The sequence below is a fragment of the Chiloscyllium plagiosum genome, unplaced genomic scaffold (assembly GCF_037043375.1).
Source record: "Chiloscyllium plagiosum isolate Xiang-an unplaced genomic scaffold, Cpla_swu_hap1 HiC_scaffold_5, whole genome shotgun sequence".
Taxonomy (NCBI): Eukaryota; Metazoa; Chordata; class Chondrichthyes; order Orectolobiformes; family Hemiscylliidae; genus Chiloscyllium; species Chiloscyllium plagiosum.
The window spans coordinates 80714395-80734969 of NW_028270143.1; the positions used below are offsets into that span (position 1 = coordinate 80714395).

The 20575-nt window shown below is 39.9% G+C and overlaps 1 protein-coding gene across 2 annotated transcripts in view; it reads right to left on the reverse strand.

The window, feature by feature from the left end:
• rsu1 (Ras suppressor protein 1) overlaps nucleotides 1–20575 on the reverse strand; it is a 169667-nt gene that overhangs the window by 90986 nt on the left and 58106 nt on the right. For both annotated transcript variants that reach the window (XM_043690376.2, XM_043690377.2), the window contains exon 4: nucleotides 5977–6097. In XM_043690376.2, coding sequence (XP_043546311.1) covers nucleotides 5977–6097 — 121 coding nt within the window. The remainder of the gene's footprint in view (nucleotides 1–5976; nucleotides 6098–20575) is intronic.

Genomic DNA, 20575 nt, shown 5'->3' on the forward strand with positions numbered 1-20575 from the left:
CAGTCATCAATGTAGCGAAGGAAAAAGGTGGGGATGGTGCCGGTGTAACTACAGAAGATGGACTGTTCTACGCAGCCAAAGAGACAGGCAAATCTGGCCCATACGGGTGCCCATGGCTACCCCTTTTATCTGGAGGAAGTGGAAGAGATTGTTGAGGGCGAGGACCAGTTCAGCCAAACGAATGAGAGCGTCAGTGGAAAGGTACTGGTGGGGGCGTCGGGAGAGGAAGAAACAGAGGGCTTGGAGGCCCTGGTTATGGCAGATAGAGATGTAGAGGGACTGGATGTCTATGGTGAAGATGAGGCATTGGGGCCTGGGGAAACGGCAGTCTTGGAGGTGATGGAGGGCATGTGTGGTGTCCTGAAGGTATGTGGAGAGTTCCTGGACCGGGGGTATAGGACAGTATCGAGGTAGATGGAGATGAGTTCGGTGGGGCAGGAGGAGGCTGAAACGATGGGTCGGCCAGGGTGGTCAGGCTTGTGGATCTGGAGTAGGTGGTAGAACCGGGCAGTGTAGTGTTCCCGGACTATGAGGTTGGAAGCTGTGGGAGGGAGATCTCCTGAGGTGATGAGGTTCTGTATGGTCTGGGAGATAATGGTTTGGTGATTGGGGGGGGGGGGGGGGGGGGGGAAAAAGAGTCATGGCCGGGAGGGCGGGAAGAGGAGGTGCCTGTGTGTTGGCACCTGGCTTCAGCGATGTAGAGGTCAGTGTGCCAAACTATTACTGCACCGCTTTCATCTGCTGGGTTGATGGGGAGGTTGGGATTGGAGCAGAGGGAATGGAGGCCTACATGTCGAGACGGTGAGAGGAGTGGGGGGGTAGACAGGTTGAGACGGTTAATGTCTCTGCAGCAGTTGGAAATGAAGAGATCGAGGATGGGCAATAGGCCAGGACGGGGTGTCCAGGTGGATGGAGTGTGTTGGAGGCGGGTGAAGGAGTCCTCGGAAGGTGGGCGGAAGTCGATTTGATACTGTCAACCAAGTCAAACTAGATACAGGCCTCAATCAAGTCAGCCACGATCTTATCAAATAGCGGGATGGGCTCAAAGGGCAGACTGGCCTACAACTGCTTCTATTTCATGTAGTGATCGCCTACAAACTCTTCAATCACACAGATGATTGAGAACACATGCACCAGCAGGTTCAGGAATAGCTTCTTCCTGGCTATTACTAGACCGATGAATGGGCTCTCTAGTCTCGAAAAGCAATGTAACCCATATGTCTCTGTTGTAGTCTTTTTGATCTGTACATCCTCGCTTCCTATGATCTGCCTGTACTACTTGTCACTATACTTCTGTACACCTGACAAAAAATGTTCACATGTTGGTACTATGGTAAATAGGAGTACATAATTACATGTTGGAATGTTGCATAAGTATAAGGTCTGGGTTGCGTGCTTGATTCAGTCTTGTGTGACTGCGGCCTGTCAGGTGACAAAAGGTGAAGAAAGTTGACCACAGCACGTGATGGTCTGCAGCAATCCAGAAGACAATTGTGGCACAGTCTGATTGGTTAAGTGGATATAATGCAAGCTTAGTGGATTGGTTATGCTAATGTAACAGAGATAGGGCATGGCTTTTAGAACAACATAAACATTAGTGTTCGGACTCCCAGCCCAACTGCTTGTTCTGTGGCACTGTGGAGTCCGTGGACCACGTGTATATTGGGTGTGGGCTTTTGCACTCCCTTTTTGATTTTCTTAAAAACCTCCTCCTCTGCTTTTGGTTGCACTTCAGTCCCACGCTCATGGTCTTTGGGCACCTGGTACAGAGGAGGGAGGGCAGGTCTGAAGACCTCCTCGTGGGTCTGCTCCTGGGCCTGGCCAAACTGGCCATAAACAGGTCCAGGCAGCAGGCAGTGGAGGGGGTTGTTAAGGCTGACTGCCTGTCCCTCTTCCGCGGTTACATTAGGGCCCGGGTGTCCTTGGAGAAAGAGCACGCGGAGTCCACCAACACCCTGGAGTTGCTCAGGGAGAGGTGGGCGCCACAGGGAGTGGAGTGCATTATTTCCCCCTCCAACTCTATTTTGATTTAATCCCTGCCCTCCCCTTCACTGTTTGATCACACAGCATTGCCTTTTGTGAAGGGCACTGCTTGTCACTGGCCACGCGGGCGTTTCCTATCTTCCTGGTGGTGGAAATTGAATAAAGAATCGTGCACCTTGTGTCTCTCACTGTCTCACACCTGCACACACACACAATGGGTGCTGGGGAAAAAATAAGCAGTTAGGCGGGAGTGTGGGGCAAAGAAAAAAAATAAACAGGAGTGTCAGGGGTTCTGTTCACAAAAAAGAAAAGGAAATAAAAAATGGAAAAAAAACATCAGTGTACTCTCGCTGCTCGTGGGTTTTCGCGGTGGACTGCTCTGATGGCCACATCTTTTGTTTGCAAATAAAGCCTTATCTTGAGGAATTCTCTGCGTCTCCTGGTCATTCCTAAAAGGTGCTATCAATCATAACAGAACAAGCATGACCCTGGGCACCGGATTGTCTGTAATTTAATTCTCTGCTCAATTTTCAGATCTTCCTGTTCCCAGCCTTTCACCCTTTCCAGTGAAAGTCAGCATAAGCTCAAAAGAATAGCAGATCAACTTTCAATCAGTACTTTGCTGCTTTTAGGTTCAACATGGTGATCATAGCCTTGGCCCTATTTTTGGATATACCTATTGGTGGAAATTTGACCTTCCCACCACACCTCCTCGAGAAACATCTGTTGTTCCTTTGTTCATCTCATTAGAATCATTTTTTTTGGTTTTTCAAGGTCACCCCTTTTGTCATTTAATCGGTCCTTCTTTCCAGCCTCAATTTTCCCTGTTTGTTTCCTCACAGCTTGAGGAATCAGGCATCATTTAGTTGGTAGTATTCTCACCTTTAAGTCACATGGCTCCAGGTTAAAGTACCACTCCAAGACTTGAGCACAAAATCCAAGACTGACACTCCACTGTCTTATTGGCAGAGTGCTGCGTTGTCAGAAGTGCTGCCTTTCAGCTGAGGTGTTAAGCTAAGGTCCCCTCTCAAAATTTAAGTAAAAGATCCAACGGCACAATTTTAAAGTTATATCAATATTTATTCCAGAAATCCACTTCACAAAAAACAGATTATATTGTCTTAATCATATTGCTAGTTTGGAGAATTTGCTGAACACAAATTGGCATTACATTTCCTACATTCAACCGTTTCTACACTTCAAAAGTACTTCATTGATGGAAAATCACTTAGATGTCTAGTGGTGAAGACAAGTGCTATTTATATGATTGCAAATCATTACTTTCTTGCTCCTGCTTACTTTAAAAACATCTCTAAGCACTCCAAATTCTGATGAAGTATCACCTACCTGCAACATCTGAATAGATGTTGCCAAGTCTACTGAGGAGTATTTGCAGCATTTTGTTTTGATTTCAGATTTCCAGCATCTGCAGTATTTCACACTTTTGGCCCCAGCAGTTCTCCCTGCTCCATGTTAGCAATTTGTCTCAGTTTCTGGTTACCAGGTTAGAAGGAAATTAACACCAGTTCAGTTTTCATCAAGTTCTCGGATAGCTCACGAATGACAGAAGAGGAAAAACAACTTGGGTATTTTAAATTTTAATAATTAGTAAGTGTATAAAACATAGTTCTTGCTTGAAAATTCAGTTTTAATGTCCATTTATAACAGTCCAATTGTAAGTTTCCAATTGGATAACAAACAAATCATAAGATCCATAAATATTCTCAGATAGAAAGGGATCAAAAAATTTAGAGCAGAGGTTTATTGGTGAAAGGGAAACGCACTGCATATTGGATCAGAACGCAAGCCTTTTACCAACCAAGCCTTTGGTTTCAAATCCTGTTTAGCCAAATGTTTTCATCTAAAAACACATGTTTTGAGTAAAATGAAACAGGCACAATCAAAATGCAGACTTCAATAGACTTGACTGAAGTTAGTATTTAAAATTAATGCAACTTTACAATCTTTTATTATTAAAAGGGGATTGGATAAATGATTAAAAGAAATTGCAATGGAAACTTTTTCCACACAATGCACATATCAATGGCGAGGCCAACATTTCTTGCCCATGTCTGGTGGTTCTCAAATTGCTGCAGGTCTTGTTGTGTAGAAAGATCTATAGTGCTTTTAGGGAGGGTGTTCCAGGATTTTGACCCACTGATAGTGGAGGAATGGTGAAAGTTTTGGTTTTTCAGCTTGGAGAAGGGCTTGTAGGTCATGGTCTGCACCTGCTGCCCTTGTTCTTCTAGGTGAAGAAGCTTGTGAAAACAAAGCTGTCAAAGGAGCCTTGGTGAAGTACTGTAATGCAATATTGTTGCCACTGTGACAAACGGAGTGAATGTTTTAAGGTGGCAGATGTGCCATCATCGAGCAGCATTCTCCTGGATAGCAAAGCTCCTTGAAAGCTGGTGGAGCTGTAATCCTCTAGCAAGTGCGGAGTCTCCTATGACACTCTGATTCCAATCAAGAAGGTACAAATCCAATGTAAATTACTTGCTGCAGAATTCCCAGCCTCTAACCTGCAATTGTAGCCAATGTATTTGTATGGCTAATATAGTCCAGTTTCGGTCAGTGGTGAAGTCAGCTGGTTGATAGTGGTGGATTCAGAAATGGAAATACCTTTGACTGTTGAGGAATGAATCTAATTGCCAGGTTCTCTCTTGTTGGAGGTGGAATGTTCAAGGTACAAATGCTACTTGCCGATTATTTGTCTGAGCCTTGATGTAATTTAGGGATTTCCCATATGGACATGGGCTGCTTCAGTGTCTGAATCAGCATGAATAAGGCTGAATATTGAGCAAGCACCATGAAAAACCTACTTCTGACCTTACAATGGAGAGAAAGTTTTGATAAAACAACTAAACGATATCTGGTATTGTCAGAGGACTGAAATGATTAGCCTTCAGTGATCTCAACCACCTTCATTTGTGTTAGGTCACCCTGTCAACCAAATTCCTAATGATTCCAGTTTTGCTAGGGTTCCCTGATGCCACACTCGATTGAATGCTGCTTTGATGTCAAGGGCAGTCACTGGCATTTCACCTTAGGAGTTCAGCATTTTTGTCCATGTTTTGATCAAGCCAGTGAAGATATGGTTGGGGCAGAGTTGCCCAGACTAAATTCAAATTGAGCAAGTCAACAGGCTAATGTTGTGCAAGATAAAAATGGAAAGAACTGTGGATGCTGGGAATCAAAATAAAAATGCTGGAAAAGCTCAGCAGGTCTGGCAGCATCCGTGGAGAGAAATCAGAGTTAATGTTTCGAGCCCACGATTCCATTCTGAGGAAGGATCACTGGATCTGAAACGTTAACTGATTTCTCTCCACAGATGCTGCCAGACCTGCTGAGCTTTTCTAGCAATTTGTTTTCTTTAACATGATGTACAAGTGCTGTTTGATAGCATTGTCAGCAAGATCTTCATTAACTTTGCTAATAATCAAACGTAGATTAATGGAGCTCTTCACAGGAGGCTCCCAAGCACTGAGAATGTCACCTAGACAGGGGACGAAACGTTTGCAACAAAAATTTCCAGCTCGGCAAACAGAACCACAACAATGGAGCTGTTATTTGTGTCTTTAGATTTGCTCTGCTTTGTGCAGACAGGACATTCCTGGGTAATTTTCTACATTTTTGGGCTAATAATCATGAAACTGTCTGGCTAGGGATGTGGTTCCTGCCAAAATACGATCAGGACCCATAGCAAACTGAAATGTTCTTCTTCAACAAGGGAGTGTGTCTTTTTGCAGGAAGCTGCTGGGGAGGTGGTTGAATGTTTGGGGAAGGGGCTGGGAATAAAAAAAAAAGGAATACTCACATGTTCTGTAGCTTATCTGCAATTTATCTTCTAAAATAGGTTATTTGCAGAACTAAAGAGAAAAGAATTGTTTAATTTGGGAACACCTCCTCCACTTCTACTTCCTGTGCATTTTTCCTACTTCTTTATTGACCCAACTCATTATATTGCAATTCAACTGGCCATTAAAATTTACCTACCCAAGGTTCAGATGCTTCAGTTTCTGTAGGCTGCTTATTTGTGTTGGAAGATCTTCTATCTGATTGTTGAAAACATTCATGACTTCCAGATTCCTCAAGTCAGCTATATTCGCTGGAACACCTGAAATGTAACAGAGCAGGAATACACTCAATATCACTTTTCATTTTAAGTGATACCAGCTCGAGGAGAAACAAAGCATAAATATTGAGCAGAAGATTAGTATACTTTTTGGGTACACAATACATGGTATGGGGCAGCTCATTACAATGTGTACCTAAAGCACGATGGTGACTACCCATTCCCATCAAGGCAAACAATTTTAAGAATTCTTCATATTTTTGGAAAAGACAATCGAGAGAGAATGTGATGTTCACCTTCAAGTTGGGTAGAATGCGAGAGATAGCTTGAGAGCCTGCTGCTTCTGCAAGAACTGGGTGTAGGAGCAGACTCTACAAAAATCAGTCTGGTAATAATGACAGCAAAATATGGCATAGTCCTTAGTCCTCTCAGCACCACGCTCCCTTGGACCATCTATGCTACTTTATGCCCTTCTCCACCCTCCATGCCAATCTGTAGCATGACTGTGCCCATTCATGCTCTCTATATTTTGTACAGACCAATGAATGCTTCAGGAACAACAAGTTCCATGAAAAAGCTTTTAAAAATGCACACTTTCTTTAATAATATGGCTTTTATTACAGACTTAAAAATTGACAATCATCTAGGCAATTATTATTAGCAGAAGCTACAAGCATTTGAAACCTACTTATTGTGCATAAATAAACACTGCATAATTAGCATATTAGATCACAGGGTAAGAGTTGTTAATGGAGCATTTTCTTTGGGGTGCAGGCTGTTTCAATAGTTTATGAATATCTGGATACTTAGCTAAGAATACATTACGAGGCTTTGCAAGCAGTTTTGGGGAGAAGATGTGCTTGGATGGGTCTTCTGGTCACTCAGGTTTCCAACCCTATATCTCCATCTGAAGCCCACTGCCCCCATCATGCAAAAGACCACCATTGCTTTGCCTCACAGCTTGCTCTGAAATACTCCCTGCCTGATTCCAAGTCAAGTCTTCAGTCAGACTGGAAAACCTGAGAGAGACATAAAGATCTAGGCTGTGAAATTCAAACACCACTCTATGCCAGCAAACATCTAAATCTTGGTCTAAAACTCCAGTTCCTGCTTCTTCAACCTGCCAAAACATCTACAGATTCCTGGACATTTCCCAACGCAGCAGCTCATTGTATGTTGTGATGAATAGTGTGTGATGTATATACATTATTTTTAGGAGCTGAATTTCAAACTGGTAGCATATAGGTGTTAGTCATTTTTAACAAATTGGTGTAATAAATAACTAGGTCAGTCTTTTCAAAATCAGTACACGTTAGGGAGCAGATTACTAAAGGCCTCCTAGGGCGTTAAAGGCAGCTTGTTTATATTATGAGGATTTACAACAGGAGTCTAATAAAATAATCAATTGGCAGAAACTATGAGCAGGTGTTTTTTTTAATTTAATCAATATCTTCTGAACTCAGTTTAAAAACTTGACTAAAGTCAGATATAAGAATAGTTTCTCTGAGAAACATCAAAAAAAAAGGTGCTTGTTCAGAACAGCTAAAAGGAATATATTAACTCACTAGTCATTCCAAGCAGAGAAAATCCAAGAGAATTCAAGGAAAAGACTTCATGGACCAGAACTTTTGGGGGGGGGGGGGAGAAGAACGCAGTTAAATCAATCTATGGATTGGGCAGGGAAGGGATTTTTCTTGTTTCATTCTGAGAAATTGCAAAGTGATAATTTTGGGGAGAAGATAGGACTTTATCTTGCTTCATTTGGAAAGGTTTTAAAATGTGTTTTATTTAAATAGCTTGGATTGGTTTATTTTATTTTTTCTGTGAAATTTTTGGTTTTTGTTTCATTGCTAAAACTAAATCTGCATGTGCTTTTGTTTGAAATACTGCCACATTAATCACAAAGCATTATCAAACAAATCGGATTTCATTTTATGATTCAACCTGTCCAATAGTAACTTCAGCTGGGAAACACCAACAAAGATAATCATACATGTTTAATTTCAAATCCATATTTAAAAACTGCATGTTCATGTGCTCCACATGAAAGTCAAAAAGTGTGGTGCTTTAAAGCACAGCCAGTCAGGCAGCATCAGAGGGGCAGAAGAGCATATGCTAGAGATGCGACTCTCCTCCTCCATGGATGCTGCCTGATTGGCTGTGTTTTTCCAGCACCACACTTTTTGCCTGAGCCCTACCATCTTCTGTCCTCACTTTCTCCATGCTCCAAATGAAAGCAGCTTCTGTTCGAGGCCACCTCATTTTAAAAAAAAGTGATTTTCTTTTTCTTAAGAATATTAAGAGGTACAGAACAAAGTCTAGAAAGTAGAGAGTTAAGCTTCTGATGAACACTGTAGTTTATATGTACTAATATCATTTTTGGAGGCTGCATTTCAAAATAGTAGCATAATGAACATTGTTAAAGAAACCCCTTCACAAAATTAACCAAAAATGGTTGGAAAGTCCTTTAATGGTGACCTAATCCCATATATGTCAGAGAGCAGTTGATGCAAACCCTTGCGGTGTCAATGAAAAGATTTTTATACTGTTGGGGGTTGATGACAAGTAAACATTTAAGGCAATTAGCTTTGTTCACAATTCAGAGGATTCTTGAAAGAGCATGGATTTTTAAACATTCAATTCAGAAGCAAGTTTCTCAGTTCAGTTCCAGAAACATCAATGAGAGTCTCGAAACCAATTTAGTTTCTCTACTAAGAGTAGTTTAGTGGGCCTCAACAACTGAATTTAGCTTACAAAATTTCCAAACCAGAATAGTATGGTAGAAATTGATGAGTTATTACAGCTGTGAAAGTTTAGACTCTCAGATTTTTGGAAAAATTTATGTCAACAAGTTTGGGAAGAATTCATCAAATTGTCTCCACAGGCTAAGACCAAGAAACTGGCAAGAGGCTGGAAGAACTCAGCAAGCCAGGCAGTATCAGGTGGTGGAGAAGTCAATGATTTGGGTGTCACCCTTCTTCAGGACTTGTGGTGGGTGTAGGGGGAAAATGTCAAGTTATGGAGTATCATTTGTCTGGACCAGACTCTCTACAACTTGTATCAAGAAACGGAATGAAACTTTGCTTTGCATCTGCTAATCATCTATGACATTTACGTAGCTTGCTTTTTTTTAAAAAACATTTCTTTTGTGCGAGTGTCTTTTCTGTTGTCAAAAGGAAATCTGCAACCTTGCGAATAACCATGTTAACCAACGAAACAATTTTAAAAAAAAATCATCAAGAATTTTATCTGAGTTGCAAATGTCCAGTAGGACCATTAGCTGGGAACATAAGCTACAGATCAGTTCATGATGAAGAGCAGATCCAAGAGGTGGAATTGCCTACCCCATTCCCATGAGGAAAAAATGTCTGCCTAGATTGATGATGAACAATTGACCAAGAATATGGCTTGTAAATTATACCACTAACTTCTAAGCATCTGGTGATATGCGGGTTTATACTGCCCAAACTGAACAAAATGGAAACAAAAATTATCCCCAAGGTTTATCAAGGAATAAATGTTTACCTTTTCATCCTATAGAAGTCAGAAAATCAATAACAATAAACAGGTTACAACAGATCAGACTTGAATCAATCCTTGTTCATTAGCGACCACACAGCCCACATGTCATGAATTGTTCAGTGCAGATTTAAGTGCTAGACAACAACAACTTTACATACAAACTAAATTCAGAAACATTCTTACACAAAAAAAGTACATAATCTGAATATTGTTTCATTTAATCTACAAACTCTCAATAAGTAAAGAATATAATGTTAACTGCAATGAAATGATTACAAATTGCATCATTGTGCTGCAAGGAACAATTATTGGTTAAAAACAGCCTCTGGAAAGATATGGGAGGGACACTGGCAATGTCACAGGACCAGTAACCCAGAAGCCTAGGCTAATGCTCTCAGTGTAGGAGTTCAAATCCCACAGTAACAGCTGTCAGAATTTAGAGGTCCTTGTGGTGCCGTGTTAGTGTCCCTAAATCTGGATCATCAGGTTCATGTCCCTCCTGCTCAAGTCCCTCATTTCGCAAATGCTGGAGGAAAGACCACAGAAGCGCTTCACAGGAGGCTCCCAAGCACGGAGGATGTCACCGAGACAGGGGACGAAACGTCTGCAACACAAATTCCCAGCTCGGCGAACAGAACCACAACATTAATAAAGTCTCTTTGGTAGGCAACTAATAAAACGTTTCACTGTAATTTTCATGTAAAAGTACATGTGACAATAAATTTCTATTTTATAACATGCCTGAAGACCAGTTGATTAAAAATACTTGTCCCCAGCTGTGCGAATTAAGATCCTTTCCTAAAATACCTCAACCCCTGAAAACCCCCAAGCCCAAAATTGACAGTGAGATGCAAATAATCAAATAGTTGGTTAGTTCTCAAAGTTTGTGCGAAGATTTGTAGCTCGGGTGCTCGTTGCTGTGGTTCTGTTCGTCGAGCTGGAAGTTTTTGTTGCAAACGTTTCGTCCCCTGGCTAGGCGACATCATCAGTGCTTGGGAGCCTCCTGCGAAGCGCTTCTTTGATGTTTCCTCCGGTGTTTATAGTGGTCTGTCCCTGCCGCTTCCAGTTGTCCGTTTCAGCTGTCCGCTGTAGTGGTTGGTATATTGGGTCCAGGTCGATGATGTGTTTGTTGATGGAGTTTGTGGATGAATGCCATGCCTCTAGGAATTCCCTGGCTGTTCTCTGTCTGGCTTGCCCTATGATAGTAGTGTTGTCCCAGTCGAATTCATGTTGCTTGTTGTCTGCGTGTGTGGCTACTAAGGATAGCTGCTCGTGTCGTTTCGTGGCTAGTTGATGTTCATGACAGCTAACAATCCGCATACATGAACATCAACTAGCCATAAAACGACACGACCAGCTATCCTTAGTAGCCACACACGCAGACAACAAGCAACATGAATTCGACTGGGACAACACTACTATCATAAGGCAAGCCAGACAGAACAGCCAGGGAATTCCTAGAGGCATGGCATTCATCCACAAACTCCATCAACAAACACATCGACCTGGACCCAATATACCAACCACTACAGCGGACAGCTGAAACGGACAACCGGAAGTGGCAGGGACAGACCACCATAAACACCGGAGGAAACATCAAAGAAGCGCTTCGCAGGAGGCTCCCAAGCACTGATGATGTCGCCTAGCCAGGGGACGAAACGTTTGCAACAAAAACTTCCAGCTCGGCGAACAGAACCACAGCAGTTGGTTAGTTCAGTTGGATGGATAGCTGTTTTGTGATGCAGAGTGATGTCTGCATCAAGTTCAATTCCCATACCAGCTGAGATGATCACTAAGTCCTGCCTTCTCAACCCTGCCCCTCACTTGAAGAATGATGACCCTTGAGTCAAACTCAGTCAGCAATGCTGTTAGCTCTGGAACAGTGGCAACTTCATTCCTTATTTATGTAGAATTTAATTTTATTAAAATTAATGCACGGAATGTTCACTCAACTGATGCCTGGGATGAAGAACTTGTTTTATGATGAAAATTTGTATAAATTTGGGCTTGCATCCATTGGAGTCTTGAAGGATGACAGTGATCTAATGGAAAACATGCAAAAGATGCTTAAGGGCATGCTGACAGGACATTTCTTTTGGGTGATGGAGACTTGATTTAGGGGACAAAGTGAAAATAAGGTGTTAAATGGAGATGAGGATAAATTTCTTCTGAGATTATCTTCCCCAAAGAACCGTGTAGGCAGGGTAATTGAATATTTTCAAGCTGGAGTTAGATAAACACTTGATAGACAGTCGAGCCAAGGGTTATGGCCAGACTGAACTGTACAAAACGATTACAACAAAGCAGTCTTGGATAGTGATAAACAATAAAATATTAATGTATTAATGCATAAAGTTTTGCAATTACTTTATCTTCCAAATTTCACCATCCATGTGCAAACAGCCAACTTTTCACGCAATGTTATTTATGATACTGAATCATTTTAATGTGCACTTTCCAGGATTGTAAAATCAGAAAAAAAAACTCAATTTCAAGAGAGGAAATATAAAAGACAGGTAAATAAAGACTCGAGGCCTGGGAAAAATATCCAATGTTCAAGATTCACCGACGGAGGCTTGGCCTTCTCCAAATAGCCTGGGAGCTCAGTTCTTACTTGTGTAGCAAATAGAAGTCCACTGTAGTCAACAACGAGATCTGGACTGGCTTCTAGCTGAGACAGAAATCAGCTATGGTCAATGTGTTCTCCTGGACTGGTTTTAATTGCCTTGCGGGATTGGAGGAATTTTCATATTTTGTTTTTATAAATTGGCCTTGGATTTTATTTATTTTTAGAGAGAGGGAGAGAATAAGAGAGAGCAAGACAGAGGAAGAGAGATCTAACTTACCTGTCATGATTTCTTGAAAAAGGACATTTAAGGCTTAATAGACATTTAGTTCCAAACAGCAGCTGGAAAAACATTGCGACTAAAAACGTCTCCAAAAATTCCAATTTAATTTTAATGGATTGCTGGTTTTTTGGTTTTATTTTATTTTAATAAAAGAAGAAATATCATGAATGTTAATTTTGTTATATTTAAACATTTAAGCTGCTACTTTAAGCAGCTTCTGCAATATACTTTCTAAGTTGTAGATTTTGACTAAAAACAGAAAACCACTCAGCACCATCCTTCCCATGTGCAAGGCAATCTAGTGAGTAAAGTTATGTTGAACATGTTGTTATTATTTAGGTCAATCTAAACTGACAGAAAATCGGACGCCATGGAATGAAATGAACAAACAGTAAAAATGCAGCTAAGATGAATAACAAATTAAAGGCAATACAAGATTCTTTTGCGGTTTAGAAAATGCGTGAAAAGAAAAATAAGTATGCTGATGAAATTGTTCGCATTTTTTTTTTTTAAATACCCCATTTTTCTTTCTTGTACTCTAAAATATAAACTACCAAATTTGATTTCACAATAAAATGAATAATTTTAATTTTCCTCAAATTATCTGTTAAGATCTTCAGTCAAAAATAAATTTGTGAAGGTCTCAGTCTCTTGCTCATTTTAAGATCCAGGTGTAAGCTTTGGGAAGAGTGGCATCAGGGCCTGGGAAAGAGTTCCAAAGCTCAAGATTCACCCATGGAGGGTGAATTTGCACAGAAAGGCTGTGGTCCAAAAGTGAGAATGTTTGAGAACAAACTTAAAAAACAAAGGCGAATTTCTCCACCTTCAATATTATTGCATGTATAAAGCAAAACTGAGAACACAGCCCTCAAAAATAAATTGCTGACTTTTTTGGAACGAATTTTAGTCGCTATATTGGTTTTCCCATTCAACTGTTCACTTGCATAAAACATACATTTCAGAATGATTGTCAGTTTTTGTTTAAAAAGCGTCAGTGTATCTTTAAAAATCTATGAAGCAAAAATGTCCCGCAAAGAGATCAAAACCTATTGAATTCTCAACATCAGGTCTTTAGAAATCTAACAAGATTACAAATGAATGTCTGGGACTGTGCTGCTTCAGTGTTAGGCAGGTACAGATGCCCTCAAGGTCTTAACTTAAACCTCTCTTTACAGACCCAATTTGTCATTACTCCTCAATGTACCTTCTTGCTGCCTTGCATTGTGCCTCGGGAATTTCCAATTTTAGATTTCATAAAAGTAAACTCCTGTTTTGCAGCCAAGTTGTATGAGATATTGAGCTACATTCAGCAGGTGTTCTGAAAGATCAAGATGTAAACGGTGTACTTATGAGCTCTACACTGATAAGGTCCTGAGGCAAGGAAAAGAAAAAAAAAGTTAGATGAGGTGGCCTCACCTGTATGTAATGTCAACCTGCTTTTCTTTTCCCTTTGGTGGGCCTCATGCACAGTTCCAGTATTTTGTGTTTTCATTTCAGGTTCTCACATTTGCAGTTTATCTATTAATTTTTTTTAAGAAGCATACAGGCTAATGCATAAATTATAGGATTACAGAGTGGAAATCAATCTGCAGGAGGAGAGGCTGTCCCATTAATGGATTTTATACTGGAACTGAAGCTGTAGCCTCCATGCAGCAAAAGGCCTTGTATTTTTCATGACAACTAGTACAGCAGCTGCTTAACTAAATTGCCAATTAGTGCTAAAGTATGGAGGAGTTTTGTGACACAATTCATACCTTAAGACCTGGTATATTGTCCAATTCATAATTCTTACATATTCAAAGAGGTAGCTGATATCATCTATTTGGTTTGTAAATTGACATGCATTCCATAAGGACAGGACTCCATTAGCCATGTCCAATTTCAATATTTACCAAACTGAATGAAGTAGCACCAGATATTAAGCAATTAAGAGTTTTATAAAATGCCTTCTGCATCTTCGGTGCCACTTGATGCCTCAATAATTGGGTGATAAACCCGAAGGATTATAAAAATCAAACATGAATCTTGAGTCAACACATTCTTGGTTCTTCCATTCATTATCCCAGCAAGAACATTATCAGCATGGTGGCTGCAGCAGCACAGTGGTTATCACTGCTGCCTCACGGAACCAGGGTTCGATTCCTGCCTCAGGCAACTGTGTGTTGAGTTTACACAAACTCCCTGTGTCTATGTGGGTTTCCTCAGAGTGCTCTGGTTTCCTCTCAGTCCAATGATGTGCAGGTTAGGTGAATTGGCCATGCTATATTGCCCATAGTGTTAGGTGCATCAGTCAGGGGTAAATATAGGTAGGTGAATGGGTCTGAGTGGGGTACCTTTTGGAGGGTCAGTGTGGACTTGTTGGGCTAAAGGGCTTGTTTCCTTACTGTCGGGAATCTAATCTTAAGCAGTTCTATTTATTGCCCAGCCTTTAAATCAAAAATCATATACTTGTTTACGGGGAAGCAGCAAATTTCTGGCTAAACAGTGGAAATGATAGTTGTGACAAATTCGATGCCAAGCCTCTAGCAAAATATATTTTTTTAAAAATGCTACAAGTACTGAAGTCATTACTAATGGACAAAGCAGCAGCCAGTTATTAAAGTTTGTTCAGTTTATACAGTCAAAGACTATATACTCAATCTTGTATTTGAATCAACTCCTGCATATTTTCCAAAAAGATCAAAGTTCTTTCTGCTGACAAAGTTACTTGACAGAATCATAGACTGACACACCATTAAAGATAATAGCAGTGTTCCTTGTGGCCGCAAAGAAACAGTGAATACACAGCCCAGTCCTAACTTAAATTTTCAAATTATACAGCAGACAAGTAACTGTTAAGCAACTACAGCATTCAAAACTAGAGAAGAACAGTAGACAATGGAGGAAGCTTTTATGTCGTTTAGACAGGTGCCCAAGTATGTGCGCAAGAGGGAGGAAAGCCTAGCACTTGGACACAGATGCAAAATTAGTTTGCAAAATGTGTGAATGAAAAATCACCAAAATTCACTCCTTTTCTTGCAGATGTATCCAAAAGTTTGCCTTGAATAAGCAAAAGAAAACAAAATTAAGGTCTAACAATTTTGAAAGCCCACCCTGGACGTCGTACTGGGTTTTAAGAGTTTTAAATTATGACAGAAGGCCAAGAATTTCACATAATTCTAAAGACAGATTCAATAAAACTTCTTTTTGGTTTCTTATTCAGGGAGATTTGAGTAATATTAACCATGGCAACTCTGCAATCAACTGATGTACAGACGGTGCAAGGTGAATTTCAAGTAGTGAAAAGTTTATCTGCATGCAAGTCTTTATATCGGCTTAAAAAATGTAGTCTCGGAAACTAGACTTTTGCACAAGTATACACTATAATTTCCTCAGCCAGCTCAACTTGGTACTTCAGTGTTAATGGCAGATTAATTAATTCTCTGTACTGACTTTAGTTTGTGATTATACTTCCTTCCCATCTGAATATCTTATGCATGTGAATGTCAGAACAGCATAAGCATACATCTGATCTTATTAAACATTTGATAAAATATTGAGTATTATTCAAAGATAACCTCCAGAATTCAAACAAGCTATCCGATGAAGGAGGTTTTCATACAGGACCGATAGAATGATGAGCACACTATGATGGTATTTGGGCCCACGTGCCTCTGTATATTCTTTGGAGAACAATGATTATTCCCCTCCTCTCTACCCTCAAAAATGCAAATTTTCTACTTACAACTGTTTGTGTAATTTACTGTTCAATGTTTACAAAGGGGCCTGTCATTTCTGGCTGGTAATACATACTGAAAATGCTTCAGTCACATTAAGGCAGGGATTTCCATATACCCAACCGCTTTCCCACCTTGCTGCCTGCCTTCCTTCTACTCCTCACACTGTCTCAAGTCACTGTTGGCAAATCTAATGAGATGTAAAATCAACATGGATTAATTACAAATAATCTCTCTGCTCATTTTACAAATATATAACTTTTTCATTGCACTAATATGATGACCTACAAACATTTAGAAATATTGTGGTTTAAGGTATTCTTTTAAAAAGTAAAAATCTGTTGTCCAGGCACATAGATGTTTTCTAAATTGTAAAGTGCAAGACTGACAGGCACCTTTGAATACTTTAACTCAACCGTACTTTTGTTCACACATTCTGGTGAATATTTTAGCTTTCACTGTTTGATCCTGGTTCTCACTCTCAAATTGGATAGGTCAAATTCAAACTAATTACATTTCTTGGCTCTTTCAGGCACAATGTAATTTGTCATATAGCGGAAAAGCTCTCATTCTCTCTCCTTTAGGTCGTCCAAACCCAAAAACCAGGGAGCATATAGCGGGAAACAATGACCTTCATCATCCTACAGTTGCAACTCACTGGTTGCACTGCTTTGGAATTGCTGCTATCTAATCAGTCAGCCAGCCAGCAAAATTTGGCATAAGTTTACCACCAGGGCAAATCCAAGTGCAGAATCGTCTAATTTACCGAGTTCATTGCCAGTATCACCATTGAAGAAAATTACAGGCAGTTCTGTTTACAGACACGTTTGAATAAATACCATTGGTGACTCTCTAACAAATGTTGAGAGCTGCAGTAAGTAGCCCCTTAGTGCAAAGCTTAAAACTGTTAGCTGCTCTCATGAGTCATGAAGAAAACATTGATATATTCATTGTTAGACTCTTTTCATCCTCTATGTAATCACACCATTTGCTAAGCAAAACTAAAACATTCATGTACTGCTCTGCATCCGTCACCAGTGAAGAGATTTTGTTGTTAAGACTTGTTAGTTGATTAATATTAAAAACTTTGCTACCCATATATTCACATTTAAACATGGTTTCTGTACTTAAATTGGAAATTCATGCAACTTACCATTCATTCAATTTGTTTTACGCCTTAATAAAAATATTAGGTTGCAAGGTACATTTTCTGAAGTTTACAACATAAAATAGACCTTTAAAAAGGAGGAGAATTTGTCTGGTTCAAATGATAGATAACAAAATCAGTCAATAGATATCTCAAGGCATGGTTACAGCACAACACTGAATTTTATATTCGACACTAAAATTTTTAATACAGCCTCATATCCTCTTTGTGCCAGTAAAGAATTTAATCAACAAAATGTGCATTTTAGCAAGAATGACAGCATCTATTTTGCATTGTATGCATGATAAATCTTTACATTTAACAGTACATAATTTGGATCAATAAATTACAAGAGTATTTTGTGGGTTAAATGTTTATTTTAGACAAGTTTATAGAAACTCCATAAATTTATTCTCATCTCAGCAAGTTATAATTCAGAAGCTAAATGCTGCCATTTAACACAGGCAGCATCATGTTAGGATTTGTGAACTGTATAGGTTTTTGGGCAAAAATAAAACTCAGATTTTCTCAACAAAGGATTAAATCTCATCTGTGACCAGCTGAAGTCATATTTACTTGAAATTTAATGGGGAAAATAATTCAAAACAAGCCACAGAGACGGAGAGCACAGAAAAAGACCCTTTCGCCCAACTCATCCATGCTGACCAGATATTCTAGTTCCATGCAATCACGAGCACAAAAGAAAGAGGGTGTTAACATGTGGCCAAAGAGTGTGAGAGTGCGAGTGAGTGTGAGTGTATCAACGGGAACAAGGTCAGGCCTAACTCCTGAATGATTGTGTCTTTCTGTCTGTCTGTCTATGAAAAGACAGCCAATCTTCCCACGCAGCTCTCTCTTAATTAACACTATTATAAATGTGCGAACAAGGAGAAGCAGGTCATTCAGCCCCTCCAGCCAGTTTTGCAGTCAATAAGATTATGGCTGATCTGACTGTAATCTCAGATTCACATCCTCACTTCCCACTGATAATCTTCTAATCTCCTACTTAACAAGGATCTACCTACTCCTGCCTAAAAAATATTCAATGATTCATGGCTCCACCATCTTTTCTAGAAGAGTCCAAAGACTCAGAAAAAAAAATCTTTTAAATGGATGACCCATGATTATAAACAGTGATCTCAGATTCTAAATTCTCCCAAGATGGAAAACATCCACTCCACATCAAGACTCCTCAGAATATCATGTTTCAAAGAAGTCATCTCTTACACTTCTAAACTCCATCAAATACCTACCAGTCTATCCAACCTTTCCTCATAAGCAGACCTGTTCATTCAACGTAACACTCTAGTAAATCTCTGGAACTACCTCCAATTTACATCCTTCCTCAAACAAAGGCAACCAATGCTGCACATGATATTCTAATTGCGATCTCACCAGGGCCCTGGTATAGCTGAAGCAATATTTCCCTTGTTTTTGATATTTTCTAATCAATCTATACAGAGATGTTATTAATAAATGAAAATTTCTACTAGCTTTTGTCGTGCCTGTATATAAACGTTTTTGTGATTCATGCATGAGAACACTCCGAATCCTCTATATCTCAAGAGTTCTGCAACTTCTCACTATTTAGATAATATGCTTTATTTTTATTCTTCCTGCCAAGTTGGACATTTTCACATTTTCCCAAAATTATACTCCATTGGTTATATCTTTTCCCATTCATTTAACCTAACAATTTCCAATACTAAGTAGCAATTTACAAGCAACATCAGTTAGCTAAATTCGCTTCAAAAACATCTACCATAGAATTTGTGGCCATATTTCATGGTCTACCTGCGTGCATTCCGATATTTAAGAAACAAAAATAGGACCCATTTTCAGGTATGTATAGGCACAGATACTATACAACAGTAGTTACCCACCTATGGAGCACCCAAAATTACTTGTTTCAGTTTTAGACAAATCAGGCAAGATGCCAGCACCAGTCATGCTTTCAAAGTTCCTGCCAGCTTTAAACTTCCCAACACGCTTGTAGTAGTTTCAGGGCAAGTCCTGATGAAATGAATGGGGTGGAAAGAAGGATCAGGAAGAGAAAACAATGGAGACTAAATCTGGTAAGAGCAGAGATGAGTAGAACTGCTCCTCATTAAGCAATTTTTTTTAAAAAACTGTGGCGTACTTTAACAATTCCTTTAAAGCACAATTGATGTGACCACAATACAACCACGGGGACGCGGAAATGGTTCATTAAAACTGAATATTTAATTATGCCTATTTATGAATAGTTCAAACCAACTTCAGCAGTGGGAATAAAATACCCAAATCTGGTGATATAGATCCACATAGATCCACTTACATATGCATTTACACTGTTGTCTTTTCTAAACTATCAGATTATATTCCTCATTCTCACGACTATTCCACAAGTTACTTTTATCTTTGCTGGTCTATGGTTAAGAGGCTCAACAAGTCTACACTGACTCCCCAAAGATCATCCCACCCAGACTCAACCCCTGCCTTATCCCTGTAACCCTGCATTTACCATGGCTAATCCACATAAACTTACACATCCCTGAACACCATGGGCAATTTAGCATGACCAATCCACCTAACCTGCACATTTTTGGATTGTGGGAGGAAACCGTAACACCCAGAGGAAACCCACACAAACACAGGGAGAATGTGTGCAAACCACTCACAGACAGTCACCAAAGGCTGGAATCAAACCCAGGTCTCTGGTGCTGTGAGGCAGCAGTGCTAATCACTCGGCCACTGTGCTACCCTGTGCATAAAATCATCTAGGAACTGTTAGAGGGACACACAGTATGTTCTTTGAGACATATCACATTATAAAAGGGACTTTCTTCTGGTACATAACCTGTGAGAAGTGTGTATGTTTTCTGTTTTATACGGTCATAATATTTCTTTCAATGAAAGATTAATTTAACTGCAAATGCAAAATTTCACTTTGTATTAAAGCATAATATCTACTTGCAACAGATAATTGTGGAGTTAGAGGCAAACAAGGCTGAAAGTTTGCCAAGTACACCTACTATTCTTACACCAGGCCTGGTTCCTAAAAGATTAGTCCACAGACAGAGTGTGCAATCACAAACACTGCAGGCTCAATGCCTACTCCATGCACTGCGTCAGATTTCTAGATATTTTTAAACTCAATCTGCGCAAACACGTTACGGCACATGCCTGTGGGAGGTGGGATGTGAACATGGACCTTCTGGCCCAGAGATGGGGGATGTGAACCCTGCTCCACAACAGTCACCAAGCAAATTTCTCAGATGGATCTGACAACATGTATTAGTATAAA